Raw genomic sequence first — 22,893 nt, forward strand, 5'->3', positions numbered from 1 at the left:
AATATGTCAATGTCACATACGATACGCATCATACCAGGCATATGGTAACTGTATTGTCCTGGTCCACATCTACTGTCCTGTTACTTATCAGACGAAGCTGCTTGACCTTCCATCACGTGAGTGTCCGTGAGATGCAGGACCCCCTGCCTCATCTCCTCCACTGCCAGTGTAAGCCCCTCCGCACCACCAATCACTCTCCCAAACACCAGTGCTTCACCACTGCAGAGGAGCGGGGAGCTGCACTGAGCATGCCCGCTGTAATAGCAGCCTGTGGATGAAGCAGGGGGATGAGGTGGGGAGGGGAGGGGAGGGGGGGGATTAACAGAGGAGCTGTGGAGGCAGAGCAAGGATGCTGCTGCAGCCGAGAGGAGAGGGGCTGCTGCATGGCGGGGTTTTGTCACTGAGAACAGAGCAGAAAAGACAAATGCAAGACGGAGCATCGGACCGACATTACCTGAGGATGGGAGGTCTGTGACAGGTAAGCAGTGGGGACGTGACGCTTAATGTGAATGCTGGAGAGCGCTGGGAGTTAAATGAAGGGGAAAATGAAGGCGACTTGATATCAGTGGGGAAGTGTAATCGATCAGATGCTAAACCACTCTGTCACATGCACTTGTGGCTCTCGTCTGTAATTCATCAATTTTCGCAGAAAGATTTTGGTGCTGCAGAAATAACAGGATGAAAAAGCAAGGTCAATTTTTTTTGTTGTCTGCAGCGAGATCGGAGGTGTGAAGTGGTCTTTGGTTATTTCACGGCGGTGCTGTGACTCCACAGTGACCTCCGCTCACGGTGAAGGAGATGTACGCCTTCTACTCCCTTTTAGTCTACATCTTCTACACTGTCTTCAAAAAGGATGAGGATGAGGAGGGGGCGTGTGGAGCTTCCTCAGAGGTATGTCTAGCCACAATCAGCGGGGGCCTCCCTGCTCCCTCACTGGGGGGGGGGGGGTCTGTCACTGTCAAAATGTGATAAAGAAAACTCACTGTAACCTCCCTCGTAGCTCTTGATTCTTGATTCTCGTAACAGCACTTCCCCTTTATCTGACCTCACTTGAAGATGAGAGGAATATTATCTGAGCATCATGTTAACAATTTAGGCATTTAGCAGTTGCTCTTATCCAGAGCCACTTTACAAGTTATGACTTTGTGGTCTTATAGTATCGATTGCATGTAATATTGATTGTCTATTGTTCTGTGAGGTGATGCTCTGGTGAGAGCTTGAGCTAAATATACCTAACATATAAATGCACATGTTTAAAGGGAATACGCATGCACCACTAATCCCTTCACAGGAGAGGAATAACGATGCAGGCAGTTTCTCTCACGCAGAGCATCAGTGATTTCTTTGTATGACAAAGTATAAATCAGGTTTATGTCTGTGTGGATATGATGATATGTAAATATTTCCCCCCTGCACTGTCTGGTGCTGTCATCAGGAGCCAGGACAGGTTACCATGGAAACTGGGAGCAAGAGTAGGAATGGCCGCACCCCCAGGATGGGCAAAAAAACGTGTGCAAGGCTCAGTGACTCAAGTGAGTTCTTCACTCACTGTTAAACTTCTTTTCAATTATTTTGTCTAATGTCACATGCATGGGTTTACAGTATTTATCCTCCCTGGGATGCACCAGTTGTCAGCTCTGTTATTTCTAGTCAAATATGGCACACACATCACTCAGTACCCTTTATGCTAGGAAGTAAATCTTATAGATTGTGCAGTCACAATGTAGATTATTTATGCAAATTAGTGAATGACTACATGAGTTCCCTGGATTAGAATGATTGTACTCTAGTCAACCAAGAGGGAAATTGTAATATTGCATCATCCATAGACAAGATCAGGTTAATCATCGGGCCAATCCATAGACATGACATAGTTATATCTGTTGTCAGCTTTGTCACTATTAACCTGAATGTGCATGAAACATGTCCGGGTTCTTCCTTTTGGAACAATCTTCCGAGACACACCACATTGGGAAGCATTATTTTCACATGTTCTCCTCACAATAGAACGATAGGATTCAGGTTAAAATGTTCCACTTGCAATACACAACCAAAGCATCTGTCCTATATAGCATACAGGCAGGGACGTGTGATTATGGATCCCACCAACGCTCCAGGATATAGACCCGCCTTACCTGTCTGATTGGCTCCCTGGCAGGCATAGTTTTACTGAGGTTAGGGTTAAGGTTAGGTTTAGGTATAGTCTTACTGAGGTTAGGGTTAGGTTTAGGCATAGTTTTACTGAGGTTAGGGTTAAGGTTAGGTTTAGCCATAGTTGCAAAAACGAGAACTGTCAATCACAGCGACTACTGACCAATCACAGCAGGGTTTGCCAAGAGCTGGCGTGGGATCCATAATAACGCGGCAGGGACAGTGATGGCCTGTCTCTTGGTGATGATGTCATTGTTTGACAGGTAGCAGCAGTGACAGTGATGGCCCGTCTCTCAGTGGTGATGACGACGAGGACGGCCTGCCAGATATCCCAGCATGCACTCCTCTAGCTGCATTTCTGTCATTCAAGCAGGATGCTGACAAGAGGAGAGATTCTCAGGTGCAGCTGGAAACATCAGGGAAGGTAATGAAAACCTCTAACACAGTGGTTCTCAAACATTTTCATGTCAAGGACCCCTGAATTTATATGTATTTAGCTGCGGACCGGACCCCCATCTGAAAATATTTTGTGCCAGGGACCCCCAGAGGAGAAGATTTGTGTTAAAAGATTTTTTTTTAATTAAATGATTAAATGATTTTATTTTTTTCCAAGAGTTTTCAAAATGTTTCAAAAATAGCAGATCTACAATCTCACAACGAGTTTCCGCATTTCTAGATCCACTCCTCTAACACAACAGCAACAGGACTTTTATTAATATTTTGATTTACTTTCACAATAAAAAAAAGATATCCAATACAAGTGTAACCTCATAATCTCAAAACCACTAACCACCATAAACCACTTGAACCCTAGCATTCCTATTCGGGGCACGTCATAAGAGGCAAACATTCTGTGAAAATAGCTGACCTCCAAGCTCATGTCGCGTTGCAACTCGTGAGCTTGTAGCTCAGCTATTTTCTGCAAAGAGATTAGGCGTAGAGGGAAAAAATTAGGGGGCCAAGACCCTGGGAGAACCGAGTCAACTATGTTTGTAAGTGGTTAAATATATTTAACCACTTTTTTTTTTGCTTTTTGCAAAACGTCTGTCTCTGCCAGCTGACTGAGTCTCCCCTGATGGCGGTGATGTCCCACTTGCTGAGCTTCCTGGAGCAGTACTCCCACTTCCAGCAGCTGCAGCAGCAGGCCGACCAGTACCGCGTCCAGCTCAAGAGGCACCGTGTGCAGCACCGGCGCCAGATGAAGGTCCTGAGGGCCTCCTACCGCCAGAGACTACGAGACAAGAACAGTGTCATCACCAGCCTGGAGGAGGTCGTGACCCAGCAAGAACACTCCCCCAACACTCCCAGCCCTGGGAGCCAAGGTGAGGATGGGGGACATGGATTACTTAATAAAGAGAAAAAAGCCAGACAAAGAGAGAGCCATACAGAGCAGAAGGGAGTGGTTTGATTCTGATGGAAGCAGCAGTTTTTAAAAAAGAATAATAGCCTATTGAGGACCTGTGCCATGTTGTGTTTAGAGGTTTATGGGGAAACATAAAATCTGAGGCAGATGAGTAGAATGATTAGATTTGCAAGGTTGGTGGTATAAATCAAGTTGGCGCTGGAGATGACATCATGCCGTGGCGTGACTGATGCTGTGAATCTGCTGGCCTTCACATCACACACTCCTAGCAACACAAGGACCAGATAGATGAAATCTATCAACCCCTCCCAGTTACATCATCCTCTGTGTGTGTGTGTGTGTGTGTGTGTGTGTGTGTGTGTGTGTGTGTGTGTGTGTGTGTGTGTGTGTGTGTGTGTGTGTGTGTGTGTGTGTGTGTGTGTGTGTGTGTGTGTGTGTGTGTGTGTGTGTGTGGCTGATCAACATAATATTTCTTGCATGCTGACAGCAGGCCAAGGACCTCAAATCTCAATCATTTTTCAGATCGGTCAGCAACAACCATGTACTTTTGTGAATTCATAATTGCAACGCAATCGTACCTCCAGGCTATGGGATACAGTGTGTCCTGCGAGGCTATGAATCGGCATCAGTCCAACTTATGGGATGTAGTGGTACTAGCCTAGCCAATCACAACATCAGATTACCACCAAAATATATATTCATCAACCTGGCAACTTACTCCAAACAATCCCCCATCATGAGTCTTAATGTCAGCATACTCAGCACACATTCAATGACAGTCCTTGATTATATACGTACTGTACGTACTACGTACATGTAGTACATACATATGTATGCATGTATGTCATGCGGCAGTGGCTCAGGGGTAGAGTGGCCGGATGTGAGGTTCTCAGTTCGATCCCGGGCTCCCCCAGAGTTAGTGTCGAAGTGTCCTTGAGCAAGATGCTGAACCCCTAATTGCTCCCGATGAGCAGGTTGGTGCCTTGCATGGTTTCCTCCGCCATTGGTGTATGAATGTGTGTGTGAATGGGTGAATGTAATGCACAATCTATGCAAAGCGCTTTGGATAAAAGCGCTATATAAATGCACCATTTACCATTTATGTCACATGGTGTCCAATGATGTAGCCAGAGTGAAAGGTCTGATGACCTGACAACGTTATAGGCAGCTCAGTGTGTGTGGGGGGGATGTCTTAAGTGGGGGACCTCAGGCATGCTGTCTTATCATAATGTATAGCATAAAGATACATGGTTCGGCAATGAGTGTGCATGGCACTTGGTTAGTGACTCATTTGCTCTCTGGCATCAATAAAACATCCCTGAGAGAGAGACGTTTTCTTTCCCCAGTGCACTTACAGGCTCTGGCACATGCTAGTGTCCACGTGCTCCTGTGTTGTGTTATAAATAGCCCCAGGCCTGCTTTCTTCCCACTGTTATGAGGTAAAGACTGTTTGCTTGTTTACTGTGATGTATAGAGCTGGTCTGACTCGAGTGGCAATGCACTGCTGTCTACACCAGTCATTCTCAACCTCTTTAATTACAAGGACCTCCAGTTAGATATACATTAGACCACGGACCCTCCTTTCAATATTTATCTCTGGGACCCCAATCTACACTGTAAAATTATAAGTGTCAATTTAACTCTGAGATTGTACAAATGGGCCCATTTGGTTCCATTTGTACACTCTTCTTACTTATTATTGTCTCCGCCAGGCCGAAAGGCATGGCGAGAGAGTATGTTTTACCCCCTGTCCGTCCGTCCGTCCGTCCGTGTGTCATTCTGTCTTGTCTGTGTACAGCTAATCTCCGGCACCGTTGGCTTGCTCGCAGCGAAACTGTGCACACACACTCCCTGGATGCCACAGCAGAACCTCTGCCCCAAATTTTTCTCATGGGCCTTTTATAGCGCCACCAGGAGGCCGATTTGTGCAAAACACATTTTTGGACAGTACTCCTACAGATTTTGGCCAAAAATCCCACAAATCGGTACACAGTATCTCTATAGTCATTAAAAGAAACGTCTCATTTCAGATTTTTCATATTCCATCCTGATTGGCAAAAATTGGCATCCAAAGTTTGCAGGAGTACTCCGTTTCAAACACAATGCCTCAAATCATGAACACAGCATGCAATTTATGTGAAATTTTTCACACACATTCCCATTAGGCCGAGGAAGAAATGCCATTTGAAAATTTGCCAAGTTCAAATCAGCCTCATGGTGGCGCTATAACAGGCCAATTCGTGTTTTTACCTATAACTGTCCCGATCTGTGTAAAACTTTGCATGCACACTCTCTAGACGTCAAGGAAAAACCTTTGCCCTGCATTTTTCACATTTGCTTTTTATAGCGCCACCAGGAGGCCGACTTATGTAAAACACATTTTTGATATTAAGCCTTCACATTTGATCCAAATTTCACGCAAATCGGTACACATGATCTCTATAGTCAGGTGATCAAGACTGATCTGTTTGATTTTTCATATTCCATCCTGATTGGCTAAGATTGACATCTAAAGTTTGCAGGAGTGGCCCGTTTTGAACAAAATGCCGCAAATCATGAACGCAGCCTCCGATTGCGGTGAAACTTTGAACGCACATTTGCACTACGTTGAGGAACAAATGCCACCCTTTTTACATTGGCCTGTTATAGCGCCACCAGCAGGTCAAATTTAGCAAAACACATTTTTAGAACAAAATGCCTCAAATCATGAATGCAGTGTCCGATTGCCGTGCACGGCCTAGGAAGAAATGCCACGCTTTTCCCATTGGCCTATTATAGCGCCACCAGGAGGCCAAAATAACCTACCTGACCTGGCGGAGACTTGTGCTCCGAGGAGCACTTTTTCTAGTTTGTTGTAATTCATTTGTATTATTTTACATATTATTTGTATTTGCCTACTACATGTTATTTGTCTTAGCCTATGTTATTGTTCATTTTTGATTAGCTTATATGTTATTATTTTTCTTAGCCTACATGTCATTATTTTGTACTAGCCTACGTGTTATCGTTACTTATTTATTAGTTTACATGTTATTGTTATATTTATATTAGCCCACATCGTGCTGTCCGTCTCTACAACAGACGGAACAAATTCCCATACGCTATTCTAAGACACCTGTTTTAAAAACGCACAAGGCAGTCCCACGTCCTGTGTGGAGTGCCTCGTTTCCAATGCTCCCACTTTTGTGGCCTATATGTGTGTATCACGTTTGTATGAGCCTCCCTGGTGTGCACAGCACACTGACACGCCCCCATCCATCCATGTAGCTCCCACTCCCGTTCCCAAAGGTTGCGCTACTACTGGCACAGCACACCTCACTGAAGCCCCATTTATACCCGAAATAGAATAGAGTCTGCACACTCGACTGGATCAAGCCCCAGGGGTATTTTTTTTTATTGAGATTGAGATTTTGAGGTTTCGAGGCTGGTAGTGCAGCTCTTCCTCAGACAAGGAATACTAAGGAAGACACACCTACATACTATACAGTAGCCTACCTAGTAAACTGGGTCAGCTGACGGGTAATCTCAATAACAAATATCGTTGGAGCTGGATCCAGTGTCCAGTATGCTCTTCTATTTGTTTTGCTATTTTTTTTTTACTTGATCTTTATTTAGTTTTTCAGTTTTTATGACTATTCTATTTTGATGTTTGTTTCTGCCCAGCACGTGGCATTTTTAAACTTCAGATGTGCGTGCTGCATTTACTTTTAGCTACTCGAAAACAGCAGATCTACAAGCTCACAAGACATTGCGTCCGCGACACCTTGTGTGCTTGTAAATCTGCTGTTTTCGTACGATGGAGCATGAATTAAGCATGACACATGTGGGTGTAATTACTGAACAACATGGTGAAGAACATCCATTATGACCAGAGGCTGATAAATCATTCACGGCGAGGAAGCGGATTAAAACGCTACGGTTCAGGCACGTTGCTCACGTCTCTTCAGCTTTCTGTTGAACTTTAGAAAATCATTTGAGCATAATGGACATTTGGATTTGTAGGCTCCTCACACACATTACACATAACACACATTACATAATAAGATTAACCACTTAAGCCCTACAATATACTTGATACTACGATGAATAGAGAAAATAGCCAATTTACATGATGACAACGTGTCAACGTGTGTTCCTTTTTTTTTAATTGTAAAATGTCCGAAGTTTCAGACATCTTGGCAACATTGTGATTTTTTTCCTATAATGTCCAAAATAGGGACACCAGGTTGAACGTGGTTTTAAAAAAATGGTGTAGGAAAATGTTTTTTTTTTTAAATAAAGAGAGCATAGAATATAGGCCATAGGTGAGTATGGTAGCCCTACACGTGAGACAAAGTCAGCCCACACTCCAACATGTTTGTATAGTTGCTCTGGGGAGTTGGAAAAAGGGAACACGCCAACAACAGTGTTACCTACACTGCAGTGTACTGTGACAACGTTGCGTGTGCGAGAGCTTTAAGTGCATACGGACAGTGCTTCATTAATATTTACTCATTCAAGTATTCAAACGTCCTTTGTGGCGTATGGTCTTAAATGGAAAAAGACCTACATACAGATAACAGGTCAAGAGAGGCTCAAGGCACGAAGACGTGACACTATTTCTGGTTGGCCTAATATGAAAATGAGTGGGTGGGGGGGGATGATTTAACATAGTAATGATTCTGCGTGCATGCGTGCGTGCGTGTGGATCAGTCTCTTTCCTTCATCAAAGTGATGTCAAACCTAAGATGTGTTGCAGATTCACCTATGGGTTATTGATGTTTTCCAGGCATGTTATTATACAGATGTTATTCTGTATGTCCAAGCTGCACTCTGCTTACTTTGTAATGGAATAATGTCACTCATCATGAGGGAGTGAGTGATGTGTGACTGGTGCTTATTCTGAGGTGTGTTTAATCACTGCTTTCTCTACATTAAGACTTATTTATGCGACGCGTGAGCTTGTAGATCGGCTTTTTCTGGTGTGTGACACCAGCACACAATGAAGTATACAAGCATTAGCTAATGAAACAAATTCCTCCCCATGATCATCATTATTGCAACATATTTCTTGTGTGTGAGCATGTGTGATGATTAGTGAATAATTGAATGAGAGTGAGTGAATAAATTAGTGAGTGAGTGAGTACAATCATAGGATTAAAGCAAGGCTGTACTATTGTTTTTTATATATCAAGGCAGATTGATTCTGCTATAGCCTAAATTCCTCACGGCAGGACAGTAACAAAACAAATAGGGCTCAAAATCCCAGTTGCTGATGATGCTGACGTTGTGTCCCTGCAGGTGAGTGTAGCAGTGATGCTGGGAGCCTGCCAGGGGTCCACAGGCTGGTGGAGTCCCTGTACGGCCTCCAGGGAGAGCGCAGTAAACTGAGAGGAGAGCTTCGTCTGCTGCAGTCCCAACTGGACCAGAAGGACCAGGACAGACACTCCCGCATCCAGGCCTTCCAACAGCAGGTACCTTGTTTCATTATCTAAGTCAAATATGTTATTAACCCATTAAGACCGGGAACACATCTGTGTCATTTTAGATCTCTTTGGCTTTTCAAAAATAGCAGATATACAAGTTCATAGTGCGGCACCAAGTGCCGCGCTACGAGCTTGTAGATCTGCTATTTTTGAAAAATCGTGCAAAGTTGCGCAAATCTTTGAATATATATATTTTTTAAAAGCGAACATTTTTAACTCAAATCTTTGCTTCTGGGGGGTCCCTGGAACAACATATTTTGAGATAGTGGTCCGCGGCCAAATACATATCATTTTTGGGGTCCTTGACATGAAAAGGTTTGAGAACCACTGATATTGAAGTTTTTTCAAAGAAACTGTTAGTATTTAGAAGACATTTGTAGAATCCCCAGAGGCAAAGATTTGAGTTAAAAATGTTTGCTTTAAAGATATATTATATATATATTAAAAGATAGTGCACATGGAGACAAGTATGTACAGACTCAGTGCAGATGTACTGTATGCAGATGATAGAGTTGCAGGACTCCAAAGTGATTTTAAAACATTGTGTCACTCAGTACAGTTTTCAACCTCTTCCATTTCCACTGCAGATTGACGAACTGAAGAGTGGTATTGAGGAGCGCGAGGAGGAGCTGTCCCGGCTGAGAACTGACTCTGTAAGCACCACACACACACACACACACGCGCGCACGCTACACGCACACCACACAGAAAGTCAAGGCAAATTTATTTATATAGCACATTTAATGTGACAGGTGAGAATATAACAAAAGGATAAGATAACCAGACTTTGAACCTAAATAAAAGCTTATGAAAAGACATACACACACAACACAACACACACGCATGCACGCACGCACAGTTTCAGCCTGATCAGAGCCCCATTGACTTCAATTATTAAAAAAATGATAAAATATATCGTTGCTGTCGGGCAGAAAACTTGTATCTCCATATTTAAACTTTTAGGGTTTTTTCGGTAAATGAATACTACTTCCTCGTACAATAGTGTCGCACAAAAGTAGTGAAAATCTACAAGCAGATCTACAAGCGAGGCGTTGTGAGCTTGTAGATCTATACAATTTTCACAATTGTATTTTATTTTTAAAATAATAACGGCAGTGTGCACTACAGATTTGGTGCTGATCTGTCCAGCGGTTTGTGAGATTGACTACGGACACACAGACAAGACACACACTGGTGTGTGGACCAGGGGGCGTAGCCACGGGTGGGCATAGGTAGGCCTGGGCCCACCCATTTGGTTTTTCTACCCACCCAAAAAAGAATTGAAAGAAAAAAAGATAAATATTATTTTTTTGAAATTATGTAACAGTGTATATATAGGTATCCGAAATCCGTCACAAACCCCGCAAAAAACGTGTCAAAAACGCGCGCGCACAGTCTGGCCACACATGCATGCGCGCATGCCCACCCGCGACTCCCGAGGCCCAGCCTCGGCTAGCGTTCTGGCTACGCCACTGGTGTGGACCCTTAGGCCAGTACTGTAGGTTCCAATGATCTCCCTGTTTGGGGGGATCAACCGGCCATAACCGAATGTGAAGTCTTGACAGGGACGTGCACAGATAGACTCTAGGTTGTGCTAGCGCACCTGTCCTTTGCCCTCTTGACCAGAAGTGCCCTTTTTTTCGGTTTACAGCAGGAGTCTTCAACAGGGGGTCCGGGACCCCTAGGGGGTCCTCAGAGTTACTACAGGTGGTCCGCCAAATCTTTATGTGATATGATTTTTCTTTTTACCATAACCACTCGAAACCTAGCATCCCTTTTCTGAGGAGAACTTTAGCCAAAAATAGCCGATCTACTAGCCCACAACGCCTCGCAGCGCGAGGCGTTGTGGGCTTGTAGATCTGCTATTTTTGGCAAAGAGGTATATGTGTAGAGGGAAAAAAGAGCAGACCAAGTAAACAAAAAAAAGTATAATTTACTTGAGCACCTGCCCCTCAAAATGTCTGTGCACGCCACTGAGTCTTGACGTGTTTGCTCATGGGAGGATCTCATTGTTGTGTGTGTGCTGTATGTCGTCTCAGGGTGCGACGGACTCAGAGAAGCGGGTGGTGTGTCTGTCAGCAGAGAATGACAGTCTGAAGCAGAGTCTGAGCGTGACGCAGGGCCTGCTCCAGCAGCTGTCAGCCATACCCTCCCAGTCCAGCTCTATGCTCATGAAGGTGAGACCACCTCTCAGCTGCAGTTACACGCACATGGATTCATGTTCTCAGTCTCTGATTCTCTGATTCCAGTCATTTGGATTCCATAGAGGCCAGAACGTCTTTCTCATAATTTTTATCCCTCGATTTTTGTAACCCTTTTTTTCACCCGGTGCCAATTTGCTAAGTGATCCTGGGCACTACACTCCCCCATCAGCCTAGGGAGGCCATGGCCGAGCTCATGCCTCCTTCAATGCATGAGAGCCAACTGACCTTCTTGTCACCTGACAGGGGGGAGTTTCCCTGGTTGGACGTAGCTCGTGGAAGGAACACGTTATTCCAACCAGTTCCCTTCCCCTCCATCAGGCGCGGTATAATAAGTAATAGTAGATATTAAAGGTATTTTAATATTAAAGAGTATTTTAATTGGTCAAACTACTGGGATTTCTTCAACTGGTTGGCTGCATGTAGTAGGTTTGAACAATAATAATGAAATTGTACATGTTGTGCTAATAGTTTAGGAAACAGAGTGCTGGTGTGGGGGTTTCCTTTCATGCTGTTTCACAAATCGCGGATTGGGACTTGGCCAAACAAAACCTTTGAGCCTCGAGACGGCTTTTGCATTAATCTATGTACAGTACATGACAAACTCAAGGATCATACTTGTCAAGGTCAAATTCCTTGTTTGTGAAGACAGAATAATTGTTTGGTAAAAACAAAGAATTCTAATTCTGATTGAGGTCAATGATAAAAAATTATATAATAAGCCAACAGCTTTAAAAGGTTCCACTCAAACAATATAAAAACAATGCAATATTATTAGAATCAATTAAAATGACTTAAGCTACTACAGTGGAAAAGACAAATAGGCCACGCAATAATCCAGTGCAAGGCCTGGGGAAATTCTATAATGTAGACTTTTGTCAAACCAATCTGTATATTATACAGATTGGTTTAACGTCTAATGGTGGAATGCTCAAGGCCCCTTTTAGATTAATGAGCTAGTAAACTAATTAAAAGTTTAATATTGTGTTGTCCGAGCCCTGAAAATGTATGGGAAAGAAAAAAGAGGGAAAAAAACAAAAACATTTTGCAAAAGCATGGCATTTTTTTAATAATAATTAATGTCAAGCTAGGCTGCTAGTAGATATGTTAGTTAGGGAGAAATATGCTGATTAATTTAGTCCCCAGAACAAAATTCGAGTGCATATTCGATATGCATACAAACTTACAAAACGGCAACAAAGGAACAGTGAAAACATAGTAATTAAGTCGGTGTTTGTGTAACTTGACTTCCACCATCCAGCTCAAACACCTACAGCACAATGTCACACGTTGTCACATCATACTCAAATGAATGGAATCCTCAAAAATCTAACAATCACTGTATGCTTTGGAAAATGGTCTGCAGTAATGTGAAGGGATAAAGGATATGTGGGCACTAGGGACATCTGGGCAACTCAATGTAAAATTGGCTATTTTGTCCAAAATGTAAAAAAAAATGTTTTATGTAATGTAAAGTATATATGATGTGAACATGCACGGTACATCATTAGCAGACTTAATTTTATCCTTCAACTTGTTTATGCCCAACAATGACTGGATATACAGATATTGTAGCAATTTGTAGCAATTGTAGAAATATTAGACCTTAATTGTTGAATGTTTATTTTCACATAGTTTTTATTGAAGAAGTCAGTTTTACAGGAGGATAAACAATGGCAGAACTCTTCTAATTTTCTGTGAAAAAAAACAAACGCACAAGACAAACACAACCCCCCCCTCCCAACCCTCACAAGAAAGTAAATTACATGGTATTAAAAAGTACAGAAGAGGGCCCAGATGTCCAGTGCCCACCTATCCTGTTACCATGTGGGAGATAATATGAGTCGTCAGTGGTCTAAAGAACCACTTGTCTGTGGCGTACACACATGCCATCTAATGATAGTACATCAGAGACTCTTGTTTCTTGTTGAACAGGAGAATGACAACCTACGCTGCAGGGTGCAGCAGTTAGAGTTATCTCTCCAGCAGAGAGCCGAGCAGTTCTCCCACCTGGAACGACAGAGTGAACAGAGCGAGTGGAGGAGAACAGAGGAGCTGAGGACACGAGAAGAACGAGTGAGGGAACTACAGCTAGAGCTGGACAGAGAGAGAGGCAAGGAGCCGGTTGTCAAGGTAATTATCATTAAACTTCCTAACTTTATATCTATCAATAAAGGTGATAATCTATCAGTGCGCACTAGATTGATACTAGAACACGTTGACATGTTAGTGACTCTGTTAGTGACATCCCTCACAAAGACACATTGTGACACATGCCACGCACGTGAGTGCGGCCTACAACATAAATACATAGGCAGGCAGAGCAACCAAGCACTGAAACGAGTTTGATTTAAAATCAATGCTAGGAAAAGATCTGTGCTCTGAGGAAATCACAAGCAGTTGTCACACACTGATGAAGGCCAGAGAGGGCTGAAAACTTTCTGTTTTCAAGTCTGAACCAAACACTGAATCCAGAGTGTGATCACTACCTGGATATACAGTAGGTAGTGATGAAATCCCATCCAAATACTAACCAAGTACTTCTTCTCTCCCACTGCAGTATGTGACTCAGACTGTGGAGGTGGATGCACCTGCCACTCTGAAGCAGCTGTCCAAGGCCAAGCAGCGGAACGAGCACATGTCAGAGAAGCTGACTAATCAGAATGAGCGATGTAAACAGTTAGAGGAGCAAATCAGGAAGTCGGATGAACACAGCTGTAATCTGCAGCACAAGGTAATGAAAGACAGAATGTAGCGGTGTGTTATTTGTAATCGTCCGTTAATGATAAGTAGTATGAAAGTATTATAAAATGATTCAGGTAACACAACTTATTGCATGAATGCAGCCCTAACTAATGCAGCCCTAACTAATGCCCTAACTAATGCAACCCTAACTATTTGCATGATCCAATGACCTCTCCTCTAGCACCATCTTTGAGGCCAAAATATCAACTTTGCACACAGTGGCCAACAGTATGCAGCACGGCCTCAAGGGGCTTCTAGTCAGTACTCCTGTCAGTGGATTACAGTTGTCTCCAATGTTTTCATGGCAATGTGTTCATAAAAAAAAACTCCAACAGATCAGAACTGACATAAAGCCCACACCGATGGGATAAACATCATTCTGGAGATTAAACTTTATGATCAAAGACAAAGAAATTGGTGGTGTGTGGTTGGGGGTATTTCCTCTTGGCCTTTAATTGAAAGAACCACACCTCAGATACAATTGGGTAGCAGATACAAAAAACGTAATCAATAATGTCCCTTTCCAATATTTAGATTTTGTTTGAATTGTGTTCATATACTGTATATGTGATGCCTTCTAAAATGTTCCATGCCAAGGATCCCTAAATAGCCATAGCCTTGGCTGCATGCCCCTTATGGCTTTTAAGAAACCCCGAAAATAGCCAGTCTACAAGCTACCTGTGTGATGTGTTGTGAGCTTTTAGATCTGCTATTTTTGAAAATATTTTACCATAATGACATGCCCAAAATATGGATGTCAGTAATCTTATTAATTTAATTTGAATTATTTCCTGTCCTTTCCAATTGGCCTCCCTGGCACCCGCTGGTGGCCCCCACTTGGAAAACCACTGTTCTATGGCACATTATCAAATATCAACTCACCGTGTCAAATTCCTCACATGATCAATAAAGTGATTTCCAGATTGCAGCGTACGAACGAGAGATCTGTAAACTGCGAGAAGAGCTCCTGAAGGAGATCGGTCATCTGGAGCTGAGGAAGGAGGAGGCTGTGCAGGCAGCAGCCAGCTGCTCTGCGGAACACTTCCAGGACCTGCAGGAGCAGTTCTTCTGTGAGTAAAGACCTCTGTAGTTACATTTCATCCAAACAGCACAATTGTCCTATTGCATAATAGCGAATTTTACTTTAATATCATATCACTATCACAATTGTACTTAGACTATATCATGGCTGGGTAGGTATAGGATTTCAGTCCACAGTAAAATCCTCTGTTCATTTAACTCTGCGAGTGTAAAAATACACCTGTGAGGCCAACTGAGCCCTTGCATTTTTACTGCACCTACCATGTTTGGTACCATGTTGCACGACGAAGCATAAATGAGGCATACTGTAAGAGTTGTTTGTGTGTTGGACAGGCGTGCAGAAGCGTCTCACAGCACTCCCCCCCACCCTGCGCTCCATGAAGACAGACTACGCCAGCCTGAGGAGCCAGGTCCGAAACTTCTCCGACTTCTACGGAGCAGCTGTAACCGACGCCAAGAAACAGGTCAGCTGCACCCACTTTCAACCTACTGTAGCATCCCTATTTTTGGCATGTCATCGTAGGCAGAAAAAAAACAAAGAAAATGTTAACTAGAAAATGTGCTCCTCAGAGCACAGGTCTCCGCCAGTACTGTTCCTGATTAATCCTGTCTTACCTATTTATATTACATATTGTCACGTGTCACTTGACCAATGTTAGCTTGGCTGAGACGGACACACACACGGAGGGTAAAACTCTCCTGGCGGAGACAAAGAATCACACCCCATTCATATTTAGAAACCACAGTGGTCATCACAGTGAGGGTCACTTCAAAAAATATAAATGATTTTTTGAAGTGATTTTGATATTTATAGGTTTTTATTTCATCATGCGTCTCGCTAGCCAATCAAAGCATTGGTGACAACATATTGTCACGTGTCACGTGAAGCTTGACCAATGTTAACTTGGCTGAGACGGACACACACACGGAAGGACGGAGACGAAAACATATTCTCCACCATACTGGCGGAGACAATGATACTATTAACAATAACTGAATGCCAGCAATAGAGACATATCCACTGCACAAGACCAAGAACTGGAAAATTAACTCCAATATACTGCTTCTTAATATTGTTGTATTGCACAATTTCATATTAACAAGCATTCACTCAAGGGAGAACCAGCTCAGTGGCCTTGTGGTTAGAGTGTTCGCCCTGAGATTGTACCCAATGTCTCCCTGCTTGGCACTCAACATCGAGGGTTGGATTTGGGGTTAGTCCCTGTGACATTCTAGCGTCATGTCCAGGGGATGTACATGTACATCAAGCTGCCTCACACTAAGGAACCAGAATATCTGACCTATGGGCCACATGGCTCGGGAACCGTTGGTTCCCAAAGCTACTTACTTACTCAAGAGTGGTGTCATTTATTCTTAGTGGTTTGAAGAAGAAGTATTGTGGAGATTGTTATTTGGAATTGATTATTATTAAAGTTATATTGTTAATAAGGTTGGTGCGCAATGCCAACGACAGATCAGTTTCTTTGTTTTCTTGACTGCAGATTTCGGCAGCCATCAGTGAGATGTCCGAGGCAAATAAAGATCTACTGGAGAAGTACAGGAAGGAAGTGGCGCTGCGCAGGAAGTACCACGAGCAGCTGGTAGAACTCAAAGGTACGGAGGCAGAAGAGATGAAAACAGTGTTTAGAGCTGTGGTTCTCAACACTGATGAAATGATCTGACAGGGTCATGTAAAAATAAGCTTTTCAGAATAAAGCAATATTTAGTTATTTTATTACTTCACAATCAGTGCAAATCTCTGCTCCAACTATGAAACTAATTGAAGAAAACTGCTATAAGTCAGTGTGAGTGAGGGTCCCAATTTTCCCAAACACTCTGACTGTGTGTTCAGTAAGAGTGTGTCCCACTCACAACCATTTTATAAAAGCAATAACTCAATCCAAGTCTTGGTATATTGTCTTCATATCACACCATTGTATCACAGTTTGGTGCGTCAGAGCCTAAGGGCATGTGCATTGGGCCGAACACAACCCCCCCTTAAGTGTGATATAATGACAATATACCATGGCCTGGAGTGAGTTATTGTTTAAGTTAACTACATTCACCATCTGTGCCCTGTGCCTTGTCGACAACATTGGGACAGAATGTTATTGTTGTTATTTAATAGATGAATTTCTGGTTCGATCATGGTCAATGTAATATTCATCTCTCAGTGTGAAGTAGGGAACCACTGTAATAACCTTTCATCAGCCCAACATGTGAGCATTTGTGTGCAATTATAAATGAATAGATATACTATATTTAAATAGCTTTTTTAGTCTTCTAACTACTCAAAGCACTTTACAGTCAGTGAGTATACCTCATGTTCACAGTCACGCACACCCATGGCAGCCATGCAAGGCGCTAACCTGTTCATCAGGAGCAGTAGGTGTTCAGTATCTTGCTCAAATGCACTTCCACTTGATGCCAATAGGAGTTGGCATCGAAATGAACTTTCCAGTTCCCAGAATGTCGCTCTACATCGTGGGCCACTGCCGCTCCAACACATGTTATACCACCAACCGTGTCCTGTGTTTGTGGGCATTTCCTGTGGGCGAAAGTGACTTAGGTATCTTGGAATCGGAAGGTTCAATCCCCGGCTCCTCCTAGCTACATGTCGAAGTGTCCTTGAGCAAGACGATGAACCCCTAATTGCTCTCGACTTGTTGGTGCCCTGCATGGTTTCCTGCACCGTCAGTGTGTGAATGAGTGTGTGAATAGGTGAATGTATTGCGCAATGTAAAGCGCTTTGCAGAAAGGCGCTATAGAAATGCACCGTTTACCATTTACCATTCAGGCAACATCCGTGTGCTGTGTCGTGTAAAGCCTGTGCTTAAAGAAGACCAGCATGAGGAAGGACAGTCAGTGGTCGTAACTACGGACCCCCACAACGAGTCGGCTCTCACTGTCTTGAATAAAGGAAAGGGACGTGTCTTTGAATTGGACAAGGTCTTCCACCCACAGGCCACCCAAGAAGAGGTACTGGAGAAAATAATCAATATGTGAAAATAACACATGTAATTCTGTTTGTTAATAGCTGGAATCTGTTCTTATGTACTGATATTGTAGTTGTATTGTCTAGCCTGTGTAGTGTGCTCCCTTAAAGCAGCAGCTCCTACTTATTCATTTGTCAACTCTTATAATGACCTCCATTGTTTATCGTCTCCCTTGGCATTCATTGTTCTTAATAACCCTGCCTGCAGCAATGGGTGGCAGGGTACTGTAATCAGTCTTGTTTGTTTGTTTGTTTGTATGCATTATGTATTATGTTGCTGTATGTAGCAAGATAACTTGAGAACGAATGAGATTTGATCCTGACAAGGGATCAAAGGATCTGGATCAGGATAAGGTGACCTGATCCTGATAAGGATCAGGTCACCTTAAAGGTCAAGGTCAGAATTGAGAATGGGTTGGTGGATTTCTCTTGAAACTTGGTGGGAATGAATAGTAGGTTGCCCCGAAGAGATGACTACATTTTGGATGGAAAATGTCAAAGGTCAAGCTCGCAATCAAGAGATATTATACGATATAAGAGATGTTGGTACATGCAGGGTTTACACCCCAGATGCATTTGTTTAACCACTACACAGTTTACAGTACATCGGGTGTAAAGAAAAAAATAGTCTGTTTTGGAATGGAAATCTTGATGTTGTGGAGAGTTTGCCTTTTGTTTCGGATATTTTGTCTGTTATCTGTGTATCTGATTGTAGTGAGCTACATTGTATGTGTAAAAAGTCATACTGTATACTGTAATCAAAATATTATTATTGTTTGTTTCAGGTATTTCAGGAGATTGAGCCTTTGGTGACTTCCTGTATTGACGGCTACCATGTCTGCATATTTGCATATGGACAGACTGGCTCTGGGAAGACCCACACCATGGAGGTGCGTCACTTGACAAATTACAGCAGGCACATGTTGTTACAATCCTACAGTAATCAAATGAAAATGTTATTTGCTGCTGCAGAATAACAGAGTCATAGTACATTGCTGTACAACGCTGTTTGAGCCAACAACATTGAAAATCAATGAAACCTCATTGAAAACCCAATCCCCCCTCTCACCTACACCAGAGGTTCCCAAACCTTTTAGCCCAAGACACAAAAGAGAAATTAGACGTTTTCCCGGGACTCAAACTAGTGAAAATAGCAGATCTGCTATTTTCACTCCTTTAACTTCTTATTTTATTATTATTTATGGGAATTATTAGATGTTTTCATTTTATTTATGAAATACTTTTGAACAATTGAACAATTTGAAATTGTTTTTATTTACTTTTTTAAATCTTTTGAATACAATCAAAAACCGTGACATACACATCTTTCCTCTAGCTCCACAAGCTGCTCATCCTAAATATTGGTACAAGGGATAGTCACATCATATCCTGTGTTTGTAAAAGACAGACTTGTAATGGTTGAGGACACAGACAGCATTTGATCAAACCTGAGACCTCCCTCTGGCAGATCAGTCACCCCACTTCTCTAAAGGCCGATCTCTAAAGCCGAAGATAGAAGATCTACACAAGCTTACAAGTGTCGCAGCGGTGCGATGCATTGTGAGCTTGTAGAGCGGCTAGCTTACTATGACTCAGGCTTAATGCAGCCCGCGAGTCGAAACGATGATAACTCTTCCCACTGTGGTCACCAGGGCAGTGTGGAAAACCCGGGCATCAACCAGAGGGCCCTCAAACATTTGTTCAATGAGATGGAGGACAGGAAGGACATGTGGTCATACACAGTCAGTGTCAGCTCCGTGGAGATCTACAACGAGGTGCTCAGGTATGGGGAGCATTTCTTCAGGAATATCTCATAGTATACAATCAATGTTTTTGTATAATGTGCATAAACATCACCTGTTATACTTTTTATTTCATTCTATTTTATTTAATTATATTCCATTATTAGTTTTTATTTCTGGTCAATCTTTAATCATTTTATAACATTATGTTATGCCTAATCTTTGTCCAACACCAAAAGTCATTTTCTTTGTATATGCAAACCCACTTGGCCAATAAAGTGATTTATTTACCAAGTGATAATAATAATGTGATAGCAGTAATTATTTTGTTGTGCATCTTTATATTCAAATTTTACAGTACATTTTTGTTGTTGTCTGCTTACAGAGACCTGCTCAGTAAAGATGGAGAGAAGCTGGACATAAAGATCAACCCAGATGGAACAGGCCAGCTGCATGTTCCAGGCCTCAGGGTGGTCGAGGTCAAGAGCTTTCAGCACATCAAGAAGGTAACAACACAGATGTTTGTCCACTGAAATTAAAGCAGTCTTTATTTTATATAATTTCTAATTAGGTCATTCTTACACAGCAATGCCCTTCTTTACAATCAACACTGTTTGATATTGTAATTCACTTATGGGAGCTGCCCAGTGCAACAAGTTTTTACTGGTGGCCACTGAGCAGCTCAACTTGAGTTTTTTGGGTGAAGTTCCTTGCTCAAGGGCAACTAGTGTCTAATTCGTACGACAGTGCCAAAAATAGCCAATATACAAACTCACAATGTGTCACGCGTTGTGCGCTTGTAGATTGGCTGTTTTCCGCACTGGACACTCTCGTACAACTATACAATCATATATAAATCAGGCTATGACAGTATTTTTTGCAGCCATAGAAAAGTCAGTCAGAAGTTTTCAGTTACTGTATTGTTTATTGTAAAAGAACAGTGATGACTCATGCTTGTGTTTTTGTGTTTGCCAAGCTCTTAAAAACAGCACGGCGGAACCGCATCACCTTTGGTACTCAGATGAACCAGCACAGCTCCCGTTCCCACGCTCTGCTCTGCATCAGTGTACTGGGCACTGACCTAGCCAGCGGAACCAAAACCACTGGTCAGTCTCACTCTGACATGGCCTCATTTCTTTTAAATATTATTTTCAATTCTTCTCAAGCCTTTTCTATCTATATACAGCCAGAACTACATATAATAAGTACTCAGACAGAGCAGAGGGTACTGCACTAGTTTTATATTTGCCACATTCGAACCCATTGCCTCTGGGTTCACCACCTCCTATTTTGTGTAGAAACAGGAACTTGGTTTGGCTCCTCCCCTTTCTTAGTCCACTTACTCCCGGGTGCTTCTGTGTTTATTCCTACTAACAACACTACATGTTTAGGGCAGTGGTGCTGTTAGCAGAATCTGTCTTGAGAGATTACTGTATGGTAAACAATAACACATTGACTGGTGGAGCCACCTGGAGCCTCAAAGACGGGATTACAATGATCTACTACATTAGATGTACTGTAGAAGAAAAACATTTTTTTTTCCTCAGGTAAGTTGAACCTGGTGGATCTGGCTGGCTCAGAGCGGGTCTGGAAGTCCGGCGCTGAGGGAGAGCGGCTGAAGGAGGCTCAGAACATCAACCGCTCCCTGCTGGCACTGGGGGACGTCATCCAGGCCCTGAGGGGCCGACAGACACACATCCCCTTCAGAAACTCCCGGCTCACCTACCTGCTGCAAGACTCTCTGGGCAGAGGCAACAAGACAGCCATGGTGGTGCAGGTGTGTGCGCTCAGATCAAATATGGATGAGATACGATTTGTCATTCCCTGAGGGTAAATGAAGCTGTTCTAAAATGCATAGAAGGAGATATGGATAAACTTCAAATAGAAGAACGATTTAGCCAAAGTCTCAATAAAATCTAAATCAGAACGGAACAGACAAAATCTCAGTAATCTCAGTATTTTTGCTGAATGTTCGCCCCAGAATAGGGATGCTAGGGTTCATGTGGTTAAGGCATTCGTTAATCCATCTTTTAATCTTTATTTCTGTGTGGGCTTTTGTCTCCCAGGTATCTGCCTTGGAGAGTAACGTGGGAGAAACCTTATGCTCATTGAAGTTTGCCCAGAGAGTGTGCAAGGTCGAGCTGGGTCCTGCAGCCAGGAAGATCGAAGCCGGCGGAGGTCAATGTGACTAAAATCACCCATTTCCTTTTTCCAAAGAAGACCAACATGACCCCAGGGACTGTCACACACACACACACACACACACACACACACACGCACACACACGCACACACACGCACACACAACCAAGCTGTTTCAACTCTAACCGGCCTACACCTCGAGTGCCGTGGCCATAACAAAGATTGCCGTGGACAAAATAAATGCCCCAAAATACTGCTCGCATCACACCAAAGCATATACCAGTGTTGATTTTGACAGCAAATTTTGATTTAGTTTTAGTCATAGTCTTTTGAATAAAATTCCATTTAGTTTTAGTCATATTTTAGTAATCTTAAATGTTTTAGATTTTGTCTTAAACTAAATCTACAGTTGATTTTAGTCGACTAAAATGTGCAACGCGTTGTGAGCTTGTAGTTCTGCTATTTTCAGAGCGCAACACCCGAGCTCAACCAAACATAAAATGACTTGTCTTTTAGTTCTACTGGATCTCTTCTCCACTCGTCCCTCACTAACATTTTCGTCTAGTTTTTATTTGTTGACAAAATTGTCAATATATTTAGTCATAGTTTTAGTCGTCATAGCTTCGTTTTTATTTAGTTTTCGTCAGTGAAAAAAGGTAGTCGACGAACATTTTTCGTCATAGTTTTAGTCGACAAAATCAACACTGGCATATACTATACAGTAACATTTTGGGAACACCAGACTTCTTATTAAAAAAACAGCTGGATTTTATTTTATTGACAGTGATCCTTGTTATTTACACAGTGCTTAGGAGCTGTCCGCGGTCATGTGCGTGCCCATGCAGCTTAGCCTTAGAGGGAACTTTGCAGCCAATGTCAAACAGCCACAGAGAAACACCCACCCTCTTCCTAAGCAGTCGTAAAGCTATCAGCGGAATCAGATAACTGCTGCTCAAGGGCTACAACCATGGAGGTCTCCACAACATCCAAGATTTCCATTCCAAAAGGACACATTTGGGATTAGGTATTTAAGAGAATCACAGTATGGA

At 42.7% G+C, this 22,893-nt stretch overlaps 1 protein-coding gene across 1 annotated transcript; it reads left to right on the forward strand.

Moving 5' to 3' along the window:
- Nucleotides 1-798: 798 nt before the first annotated feature.
- On the forward strand, nucleotides 799-21,956 carry LOC311042000 (kinesin-like protein KIFC3; the record flags this gene model as incomplete). Its single annotated transcript, XM_084052498.1, has 19 exons — nucleotides 799-891; nucleotides 1,436-1,532; nucleotides 2,415-2,575; nucleotides 3,209-3,473; nucleotides 8,795-8,967; nucleotides 9,567-9,632; nucleotides 11,019-11,156; nucleotides 13,116-13,313; nucleotides 13,741-13,914; nucleotides 14,848-14,995; nucleotides 15,300-15,430; nucleotides 16,469-16,580; nucleotides 17,764-17,945; nucleotides 18,747-18,851; nucleotides 19,614-19,744; nucleotides 20,089-20,209; nucleotides 20,680-20,809; nucleotides 21,251-21,480; nucleotides 21,770-21,956. 19 exons carry the CDS (start codon nucleotides 799-801, stop codon nucleotides 21,893-21,895), a joined length of 2,781 nt encoding a protein of 926 aa, XP_083908624.1. The 3' UTR covers nucleotides 21,896-21,956.
- Between the last annotated feature and the right edge of the window lie 937 nt (nucleotides 21,957-22,893).

This window comes from Gymnoscopelus microlampas (genome assembly GCF_963454915.1).
Source record: "Gymnoscopelus microlampas genome assembly, chromosome: 3".
NCBI lineage: Eukaryota > Metazoa > Chordata > Actinopteri > Myctophiformes > Myctophidae > Gymnoscopelus > Gymnoscopelus microlampas.